The sequence below is a fragment of the Melitaea cinxia genome, chromosome 28 (genome assembly GCF_905220565.1).
Source record: "Melitaea cinxia chromosome 28, ilMelCinx1.1, whole genome shotgun sequence".
NCBI lineage: Eukaryota > Metazoa > Arthropoda > Insecta > Lepidoptera > Nymphalidae > Melitaea > Melitaea cinxia.
The window spans coordinates 1044609-1056567 of record NC_059421.1 but is presented as its reverse complement, the minus strand read 5'-3'; the positions used below and the strand labels follow the sequence as shown (position 1 = coordinate 1056567).

At 32.4% G+C, this 11959-nt stretch overlaps 1 protein-coding gene across 1 annotated transcript in view; it reads left to right on the top strand.

The window, feature by feature from the left end:
- Positions 1–11959, top strand: part of LOC123667607 (pro-resilin-like) — a 45886-nt gene that overhangs the window by 24769 nt on the left and 9158 nt on the right. Inside the window, exons 3-4 of the mRNA XM_045601480.1 lie at positions 10138–10272; positions 11821–11901. Of these exons, the coding sequence (XP_045457436.1) occupies positions 10138–10272; positions 11821–11901 (216 nt within the window). The remainder of the gene's footprint in view (positions 1–10137; positions 10273–11820; positions 11902–11959) is intronic.

The window sequence follows — 11959 nt, the reverse complement described above, 5'->3', positions numbered from 1 at the left end:
AAAGAAATAAAATTGGAGTGTCTGTTTGTAATATTAAAAAAGCCGCTTTTTACTAAATGCATATTAATGTATACACGGTACATATACCAAAATAACATTTTTTACAATATTTATCTGTCTGTTTATTCCGGGTAATCTCTGAAACGGCCGGACCGATTTTGACGGGACTTTCACTGGCAGATAGCTGATATAATAAGGAGTAACATAGGCTACTTTTATTTTAGAATTTTATTTATTTTATAGCTCTGCGGACTGAACAATAACTTTTTTGTTACATTACACGCGGACGAAGTCGCGGGCACAGCTAGTTAACAAATAAATAGTTTAATATACCTATCTCATTGCTATTAAATTGCTATATCTGCTAAATTTGCACGAATTTTTGATGAAAAAATATGTCATTAATAGTCTGTTAATAGATTAAGGGTATGTTGCACCAGTTGTCCTTAGTCCTGCAAATAAGTTACAATTAAGTTTTAACCACACCAGTGTACTCGCATAACTTTCGACTGACTGCAATTTTCTCTTTTCGTGTTCGTTATTTCTAGAACAAGGTTCATATGAAAGGAGAACAAAAAATGTAGATATTTTTTTACGAAAATTAGCACGGTAATATAGTAATACATAAGTGTTGCAATTATTAAATACAGAAAAAAAATGTCCTCCAATTAAATACCATGTCATAAAATTAAATGTAAACAAGACATTTTTTTTTCACACACATTATAATTATAATAGAAATATAGTCTCATATTCAAATTATAGATAAAAATCAGCACAGAGGTCACGCCATTTTCCTTCAAATATAAATCGTGAGAGTTTTAAATAATGATTATTTAATTACAGACTTCATTTTGCTCTATGACGGCCATGTTGGATTGTATGTCAGAATTTTTTCGGCGCGAATTTATTTTGAGAGATTGCAACATAATAAAAATACATCTTTATATGATGTAAATAGGTACATAATGTAAAAAAAAATTTATAATATAAGATATGAGTGTTAAGTAACGCATTCGTCACTAGGTGGCGCTGACATCAATTGCATCATGCTATCAAAGCTATACGGAAGAATAAATATACATTCTCAGCTACCAATTTTTAAAATAAGGAATGGCAGTTTCGGCGATAAACTAGTTTTATCGCTAAGTTCGTACACCCACTTCTCCACAAGAGTGTCCTTACTGCGCCTTTTGACCGGTTGCTCCATAGTAAATTGAAAAATACGTACCTAAAAAATAAAAAATATATGTAAATAAGTTTAAAGATAGATAACATATATTACCTACTTATATAGATACTTTAGATACTCTTTTAAAATTAAACATTAATAAAACAAGCGTATTCTCCGTTAAGTTTACGATTTTCGTAAAAAGGGTTCTTTATTGTACTACTATAATGTCGGATTAAATAAAAGAAGTGTCATAAAAATATAAATCGTAATAACACTTCGTAAATACATTAATATGGGTTGTAAAAATCGTGAAATTTTAACTTAGCATAATTTTTATTTTTAGTACCGAAAGAATGTGATCTTTGACTTAAATAAGTTAAATTAAAAAAAAGAAAGGTTACCTCCTTTTTTAAAGTGAGAGTTGTTAAACAAAGCCAAATAAAGAAAAAAAAATCGGTCAACTGCATACAGATTATACAAAATTTAAATATTAAAAAAATGCAGATAAGCTAATTACTTCAAATCCCTTTTTAGTTAACAACTTCATGTCAGTAATTTAAATTAAAACAACTTATTTATGTATATAACACTATTCACTACACGTGACTTCTCCTGTGTCGAATTGTTATGCTGGATGTTTTTAGATCTTGAGCGGGATCTTGATTTAAATGTAGAATATATTTTTTTAATTATCTGCTAGCTAAGATTACATGAAAGTCTCTAAATTAATTTTAAAGATTATCTATATTAGAATAAAATATTTTTTTTAATATTTATTCTGGAATAATTCAGTCTTAAATTTAATTTTAATCATATATTTATAATGTCAAATTCATTATGCACAGACAATAATAACATATACAGTATATTAACGTTTATATATTTAAAATGTGCATTTAAAAAAAAAGGAGTTCACAATTAAATGCTTTACTTTCTTTTTTATTTTACATAAAATATAATGTCCAACTTGTAAATTCATTTATTATGTTAATTTAAAACATAAAATGTAACATAAATATTATTATATAATACTGGCTGTAACCGTAACTTGACTAACAATTAACATCTCTTTTCTTAAGGCTTTATAATAAAGTACGCCAGCTAAAATTCAGCCATACGTTCAAAGGTTTCTCGACATTCAAACTGATATACTAAAGGTTATGTTATCTGTAATTTTAGAAGTGCGAAACTTTTTTAGCTCCATCGCACGGAATATCTCGGTGAGCAACCAGTCCATAATTATGTATATTTTTATTGTTTTATATACATCAAAACATATCCACTAACCCGCAGTGAAGCAGCGTGGTGGATTAAAAACCGACGCTTGTCTTGATATTACAAGCTGAACCAATTTAAAAAAATGAATTTGAAATACAACGTACTACAAAAGGTTTATGCAAGATAGATGGACAAAGATTAATCTGAATAGAGATTAAACATAGCTTATCTAATGCAGGTCAAGTACGCTCGTTTAAGGAGTTATTGCTGTACTTATATACACACTTACTTCAACTATATATGTTATACTATGGGTAAAGAAAAAAAACAAAATTTGACAAAACCAATAACTTTTTACTTAAAAATAAAAAACATAAAAGCTATAATATAATTACCAATTTTCTATTCTGTATATAGATTTTAAAAACATTTCGAGTCACTATATTGTTTTTGGTTAATTGAGTCTGTTACATCCCACAGCTGGACATAGGCCTCCTTCTGTATGTATAAACGTCAGAAATTAATCAAAAAATGTCCGAAAAACTTTCCATTTAAAACGCTTCAAAATTATGATTACTGTTTTTTTTTTATATAACTAACTCGACAAACAAGCGTACGGCTCGCCTGATGGTAAGCAAATACCGTAGCCTATAGACATCTGCAACACCAGAAGCATCGCAAGCACGTTGCCGACCCTATCCCCAATCCCCCCAGGAGCTCTGGTCACCTTACTCACCAACAGGAACACAACACTGCTTGAAAGCAGTATTATTTAGCTGTGAACTTCTGTAAGGTCGAGGTACTACCTCAGTCGGGCTGCTCCATTTTTTGAGCAGGCCTGTTGTGCCCTAACTTAGTTAAAGTTCAAGATTTGCTGTGCTTTTTGCTAGTATGTAAATGAATTCAAAAAATGATATCGTGCTTAGGAATTCGAGATTACATTTTACTATTTCAAAATCGAATTTAATGTCAATCTTAAGTTTAGGAACATTTTGACATTAAACCGCGGAATGGAATCACGACACAATCGTCACTTCGGGCGTGGCGGGACACGATCTAACTTTTACTATTACAAATGACTCTACTGCATTACGTAGTCCTATATTGCTTATAATTCAAAACAAAAACAATCTGCTTAGATGTATAATTACTAGAGTAGAAAAATAATTAAATTGAAATTTAAAAATACGCATTTTTTGATTTCACTGAATTGTCAAAAATTTCGACTATGAATTAAGTTTTGAGTTTGAAATTTGAGTTAGAACTCATAATCGGATATAATTAAAGTAAATATAGTGATATATTTAAATTACAATAGAGTAGATTGGCATCATCATAACATTAAAATCTTAGGACTCACTTACTTTTCTCTCTACAATTTAAAGTATTCGCGTCTAATTATTAATTATAACAAATTTATATTTATTTGAAAACAAAATAAGTATCATTTACTTTTACAGGCCTAGCCATGAGCATATCGTAAAGATTCCTTAAAGATAAGTTATCCAATGTAAATTCCATTATAAAATATATATTATATATTCAATTAAATAGATGTTGTTCGATTCTCAGACCTACCCGATATGCACACAAAATTTCATAATATTTTATTAACCCACTTACCCCCCCCCCCCCCCCGATTATATCTTAGGGGTGTGAAAAATAGATGTTGTTCGATTCTCAGACCTACCCGATATGCACACAAAATTTCACGAGAATCAGTCAAGCCGTTTCGGAGTAGTTTAACTACAAACACCGCGACACGAGAATTTTATATATTAGATTTTTATGTGAAAAAAAGATTATGTGCTAATCTACATTAATACCTAGTAAAAAAAAACGTGTTGTGTTATTGCATTAAAGGATTATTAATAGAATTTCGCTTCACAAAGAAACTAAATCATATGTCTTCAATGTTGACCAACCCATTGTCTGCATCTGGGAACATTCACAACGACGATACTCCTATTGAGACTTATTAGGAAATTCTGACGATTTTCTTAATTACATTGCAACAAAACACGTTACACGTTTTGGTGTAATAATTTATTATCTCACGATCGTCTTGATCATCACTTATTTATATAAATCTCCTCGTATCCTATCCTATCTTAATTTATCTATTATTATATATGGAGGTGGGTCACTGCAAGATATATCCTGCTCAAAATCTGGAGCAGCACTTCTGGGAAAGTACATCGTTCTTACAAAAGATCACAGCTAAATAACACTGTTCTCGAGTAGGGGTTCTTTTGGTGAGTAAGGTGGCCGAAGCTCGTGGAGAGTGTCTGGTATAGGGTCTGCCTCGCGCTGGCTATGCTTCTGGAGCTGCTGGCGTCCATAAGCTACGGTTTGTTTGTAATAAAAATATATACGAGTATGTAAATGAATTTCTACATGTGTTACTAAGGGCCAAACTCGAGAACAGTAGGACAAATTCTAGCCGATTTTTTTCAAAGTATTACTAATACTTTATATAATAAGGATCTTATGGACTGAAAATTTAATAGAATTACGCAGATTTTGGAAAATATTGGGAAATGTAAAGTAAATTACAATGAAACAACTTTTTCGCATTTTATCGCGGTTTAAGTTTGTAATATAGTCTACGATTAAATTTCACTTTATCCGTCAGATATCTGCAAATCGTAAATCCAAATATTGTTCCTAGTTGACTTGTTAATGTGAAACAGACACAGGGACTATTTTACATCCTATTGATAAAGCTTATCGGTAATCTATCTACAAGAATAAAAAGTAAGAGATAAAGATCTATAACCGTGGAAATAGGCTCTAAGAAGTAGCATTTTAATCATGATCTGTGACTTTTAGTGCCTATAGTAAGCAGTACTTCAATTTTATTGATCATAAAACTTGTATTTAACAAGCCATTTATTACCTAAATCTTATTAAATATAGACCTTTCGTCAGATAGATCTTTGATCCTGAGGTCCACAGACGTACAATAATTTAACTTGTTTGATAATCAAGCAGATTATTAAATGGGAAACTAGTCGTAGAATTTCTACAAGTCCTGAGGTTAAATCTATGGTAATGATGTCATCATGAATGATGAATGATGTCATCATCATCATTACAGCCTATACAGTCCACTGCTGGACATAGGCCTCCACAAGTTTACGCCAAAAATAGCGTGAACGCATGTGTTTTGCCCATAGTCACCACGCTGGGCAGGCGGTTTGGTGACCGCAGGGCTGGCTTTGTCGCACCGAATACGCTGCTGCCCGTCTTCGGCCTGTGTATTTCAAAGCCAGTAGTTGGATGGTTATCCCGCCATCGGTCGATTTTTTAAATTCCAAGGTGGTAGCGGAACTGTGTTATCCCTTAGTCGCCACTTACGACACCCACGGGAAGAGAGGGATGGCTATATTCTTTACTACCGTAGCCACACATTACGGTAATGATGTATTAGGTACTAATTAAAAAGAAATATATAAACACCTCACACCCAACGATCCCCACTAGTAGGTGGTAGCAGACACTCCTGGGTCGGGGGTCCGGAAAACGATACACAAGTATAAACGCCCAGAGAATGGCAAACATCTATAAGGACATATATTTTAACTGAGGTAGGGCACAGCAGGAATTTCCTGTTCAAAATATGGAGCAGCCCGACTGGGGTAGTACCTCGACCTTACAGAAGATCACAGCAAAATAATACTATTTTCAAGCAGTATTGTGTTCCTGTTGGTGAGTAAGGTGACCAGAGCTCCTGGGGGATTGGGGATTGGGTCGGCAACGCGCTTGCGATGCTTCTGGTGTTGCAAGTGTCTATAGGCTGCGGTAGTCGCTTACCATCAGGTGAGCCGTACGCTTGTTTGCCGACCTAGTGACATAAAAAAAAAGGACAATAAGTGTCATGTGCGTGGATCGAACCCGCAACCGCTAACACAACAGCCATTAGGTGCCTACTGAGACCGTTGCGCTAACGAATCGTCTTATTGATAACCAATCTACTAGAATGTATAGAATGACATTAGATGAAGCTTCCCTATTTATCTTTACTGATATTAATAATCTGAAAACTTTTTTCCTTTGTTTATACGCGCTCAGGAAGTTTAGGTTTGAATTGAATTTTTTTTTTGTGTTGGATAACCCATATGCCGAGGAAAGTTACAGGCAATTTTTGCCTCAAATTAACGCGTGTGCAACCGCGAGGCAAAGTTACTATTTTTATAATACACAAAGAAGTTAATAAACGACATGAGAAATATTCTCAAGGGCCATGTCATTGGAGAGGGGATTCCCGTTTTGATTCTGCTTCCCGTTCTGATTCCCGTTTTGATTCTGCTGCTCACCTTAATTGTAAAAGTGTGAATTGTACCTTTATTTGTTACAAATAAAATACTTTTTTTTATAATATTCATTTGTTTAGTGTATGCATAAAGAAATTTAAAACATATGTCAGTAAAATGTTACGTAGGAATCAAGTTTCTTACCTTGGTGATGAGTAGTAGTTAGCCATAAATCCTGGGTAGGATCGGAAATAGGGACGGAACAAATTATCATATCATATATATCATAATCATCATTATGATAATTATTACTTCTAGTTTGCCTTATTGTAAAATTGTAATATTTAATGTATCTCTTTATATATAAATATATACGATAAACAAAAAAAAAAATAACATATTAAAAAAAAAAAAAAAAAAAAAACATGTTACACAGCTATTTTATTTTTATTTTAAATTATATCGAATCAGTAAACAGACTGTATATGTATAAACCTGTCAGTGAGCGTGTTGTCCGCACGGTATTGAACATGTACCCGCATTTTACGCACAAACATTATGCTTGCATCTCTCAAATGTTTTGTTAAACTACCCTATATACTGCATAATTGTTGTTTATTTATATTTTGATTTGTATTCCTGTACTTAATACTGAGAGCAACTTTGACTTATAGATTGTAGCACACACAAATATTTTTTAATATATTTCTTTTCTTATTGTGTTAAAATATAGAACTTCGAATGTAAATGTGCCAAGACAAACTCAATAAGGGTTTAATGGCATTGTTACTGTAAAAATAAAAATATGTATGTATATATAAATAAATGAATAAATAAATAAAATAAATAACACTCTTGTAATGTTACACATGCTGCACTCAACAAATCTGTCTTAAGCAGCGGACATTTGATGAATAATAGGATGATAATAATGAATAAATTCCTTAACAAACGGTTTGCCAAAAGCATATACAATGTTATAAATCTACCGAATCGCTACCAACATTAAAACTTTATAAGCTTGCCTTTTATTTATTTATTTATTTATTTAAACTTTATTACACAACTCCAAAAAAAAAAACAACATAACAACACATCGAGAACAACAGGTTGCGCAAAAGGCGGACTTAAGGCCGTACAGCCTTATCTCAGTCAACCTTAAGGCGTAAAAAAAATAGTAAAAGTAAGTGTTGAGGTAGGACTATAAAACAATACAAAGCAAAATAAACATACGCATATAAATACATAAATATACTTATATATATACATATATATATACATATACATACTACAAACAAAATATATAAAAAAAAAAAATTTATTATTATAATTGCCTTTTAATAAAACTAAGGTAACAAATTGTCCACGATGGCAAGGAAATACTGTAGCCAATATACGCATGCAACACTAGAAGCTGATACAGGCGTTGTCGATCCTACACGACTTTTCCCAGCTGTCACTTTATTTACTACTGGAATACAACGGCGCTTGAGAGCGCTAATGTGATATTATAATAATAGAGAAAAAAGCCTTAATAAGCAAACAATCTAACGCAAAAACAACTTAAATAATTATAGAGAACGAATTAATACCAACATTTAAACATTGACATAAAATTAATAAATAGGTACACGACAATACTAAAAACACACATACCGACAAGTTTTGTGTAATATTTTAAATTATATTGCCATGTCAAAACTCTAAAAACTCGGTTTAGTATGCAAACAATTCTTTTGTTCAAGTTTTTCTCACTTACAAATGAAGTCATGCCGGCAGTCTTGAAATACTTACAATTCATTTTAATGTGTAACGATAGCAGAAAGATTTGATTAAGATTTAGAGATATAATGCTTATAGACGATCATCAGATCAGAGTATAATGCTTATAGAGAGATTTAGGGAGGGTGAGTGTCAGCAATGCGTCATAAGAGATAATGTTAATATGTCAAATTATTTTATTTATCACTAGCTGCTCGGACAGAGCCTGTTCTGTCAAAAGTTAATAGTAAATTTTTTTTTATATTAAAACCTTCTGTGGGCGTTAAGGAACATACAAACAAATAAATTAGCAGATTGGTCGAGCCATTCTAGATATACGCTTAGCAACATTCATTTTTATTTAGATACATTTGATATTTTAACTAAAAGAACTTTCATATATGACTTTATTTTTATCTCTTTTAACATAAATTTCTTAAAGGTATAACATACAAATTAAAACGTAACACAAAGAAGGATTATATAAACCAAGGCGTTCACCATCCGACCTTTACATATTTTATTTCCATTTTAAAATCACACCAGTTAATTTAGAACCTACAAAGCAAATTACAAGTTAAAAATATGAGTATATTTGACTATAATGCATCGCTAGTTAATTTTTAATTTACGAGGCAATAACTTTAGCGTACAATAAATTGTGTGCATGTCGATACGAGGTCTGCATAACACACGGTGCAAGGTCGTTCGAGGCGAGATGCGCTCAATCATGTTACGAACACTGAATCGATGCCTTACGAATTACTTATAAAGAATAGTTCATATTTAAACGATAGTTTTTTTTTTTTTTTTTAAGTATCTGCAGAGTTTCTTGACGATTCGTTTCTGCCGAATCTACACTCGGAATTGTTGGTAGCTTTACTTTTTACGATAATTTAAAAATTTAATTTTTATGATGACGATTCGATTGTGCTTTTGAAGCCTATTTGAATAAAGTTATTTTTGAATTTGATATAAAGGTGTACGAATTTTTATTTCGATTGAATTTTCATATAATTTTTTTTTTATATCCGTACAATTTTACATTTAATGAAATTTAAAACTTTTTATACCAGATTCTGTTTAATTTATTAGACGGAAGACAATTTTTTTACGTAATTAGTGGTTCTAGAAGTAACCTTAACGCCAAAAGATTTAAGCAAGCAAAAAGGAATAAGTAGACAAATCTTTAAAACCGATTTTTTATACTTCTAAATTCCTCGAAAAGTTTGTTCAAGCCTATTACTATTCACATTAAGCTTTGCCTTATTTTACCCTTAAAAATATACTTTGTAATATCGGTCAATTGTATTTTAGACATATACTAGCTGTGCCCGCGACTTCGTCCGCGTGGAATAAAAAAAAAATATGGGTCACTTCGCGGAATTACAAAATAAAATAAAAATCTAAAATAAAAGTAGCCTGAGTTACTCCTTATTATATCAGCTATCTGCCAGTGAAAGTCCCGTCAATATTGGTCCAGCCGTTCCAGAGATTAGCCGGAACAAACAGACAGACACACAAAAATTGCAAAAAATGTTATTTTGGTATGTGTACCGTGTACACATCTAAATGCATTTAATAAAAAGCTGTTATTTTAATATTACAAACAAACACTCCAATTTTATTTATTTGTATAGATTACAGATCACACATCATATTCACACATCATCATTCATCACATTTTATTATTATTATTTATTATGTAATATTTTTTTAAAATTTCAGATGTGGTTGAGCTGCCTGGTCGCCTGCCTGTACGTTAGCGCAACGCTGGCAGCCAACGAGTACTTGCCACCAAGCAACGGCTACACCTACAACACACCCAAAATACCCTTCCCCCCCACAACTGCACCTGGAAGAGTAAGTGAATCATTACTTTTAAGGGCAGCGATAAATTACGTCACACAAACTTTACTATTTTTGTACCCCTCCACCGCCATTTTCTGATTTATGAGAAGAAGAGAAATTTTTTTATATAACTAGGTCGACGAACAATTATACGGCTCACCTGATAGTAAGCCATTACCGTAGGTTATGGACACCTCCCATGGAGGAGATGTCTGGCCTTTTCGCCGAGACCAGCCTGTCGCTAGAGGGATTCTATTGCCAGCAGATCCGGGACCCTCCAATTAAAGCGGCTGAAGGCTTCCGCAGGGGTTTTGATTTCCCCTGCAATACCAAAAAAAAGGTTATGGACAGCTGCAATACCAGAAGCATTGCAAGCGTGTAGTTGACCCCACCCCCAGGAGCACTGGTCACCTTACTCACCACAAGAACACAACACTGCTTGAAAGCAGTATTATTTAGCTGTGATCTTCTGTAAGGTCGAGGTACTTCCCCAGTCGGGCTGCTCCAGATTTTGAAGAGGATATTCCCTGCTGTGTCCGCCTCAGTTAAATAAAATTTTATGTTATTAAATCAAAACATCGGTTACGATTCTTACTCTCATCTAAAACATTTTACAATAAAATAATTAATCAAACAGGTATGATAATTGACAAACTAGTGCAGCGAGTGTCAATTTCCAACAAAACAATTTAGACATTATTTTTTTTAAAGTTAATTGTTAATAGTTATGTAGTTCAAATATCATGTTTAAATTACTAAGAATATATTTTGAAATCTGATGTCTCGAAAATTTGGACTCTTCCTTACAGGATGAATCTTTCCTCAACCTCTTTTCCGCTCATCTCTTAATTTGATTTTATGTATGCTTGCCACTAATAAAACTGCAAATAAATAATTTTAAAGACATTTTGTAATCAGAGACGATTAATGGGTTTTTTTAATCACAATTTTCAGTTCATTTGATGATGAGGCAATGAAAATTGTTTTTTATTGTTTTATTTTAGCTTAGTTTGCGAACAAACAATTATTTAATATAGGAACTAGGGTTTAAAACTCCAAGACCACTACGTTCACACACAAATTTTAAATATTCTCAAGGTCAACAATACCAATCTTGAAACAATTTTGACATATGAATGGGCCTTTACGGACCAAGGTAAGGCATTGTTTAGATCACAATAAGAGTAAGACAATCGTTTAGTTTTTACTTGTTTTAAAGAAATAACAATCAATGTATTGATAGGTGTTAATTAGTACGGAATTGTCTGGTAAATCCAGGTATTTGATTGGCCTGGTGGAACTATTTGCTTAAAAAATGTCTTGAAGTCTTCATAACTCCGCATGAAACTTTTAAAAGAGTCTTTATAGCCCTGTAAACATCTAAAAAACTGGGATTTTTCGGAGTCCGAATTTTGAGTCCGAAATTTCAAAGAATATTTGATTTCCACCAGGGTGGTATTTGATATTCTTAAAAGCTAAAATTTTAAGAATTTAGTACTACTTTACTGATTGTAAACAATTAATATAGCAACAAAAGGTTTATATTGTATTTTGTTCCAGCCAACTCCGCCTACGTTTAGACCGACCACATCTCGTCCTACCTACGTGCCACCTTCCACACCCACCGGCCCTGGACCTCATGTGAGTATTACATTTACGACTAGCTTTTCTTTTTATACGATAAATCATCTAACAACGA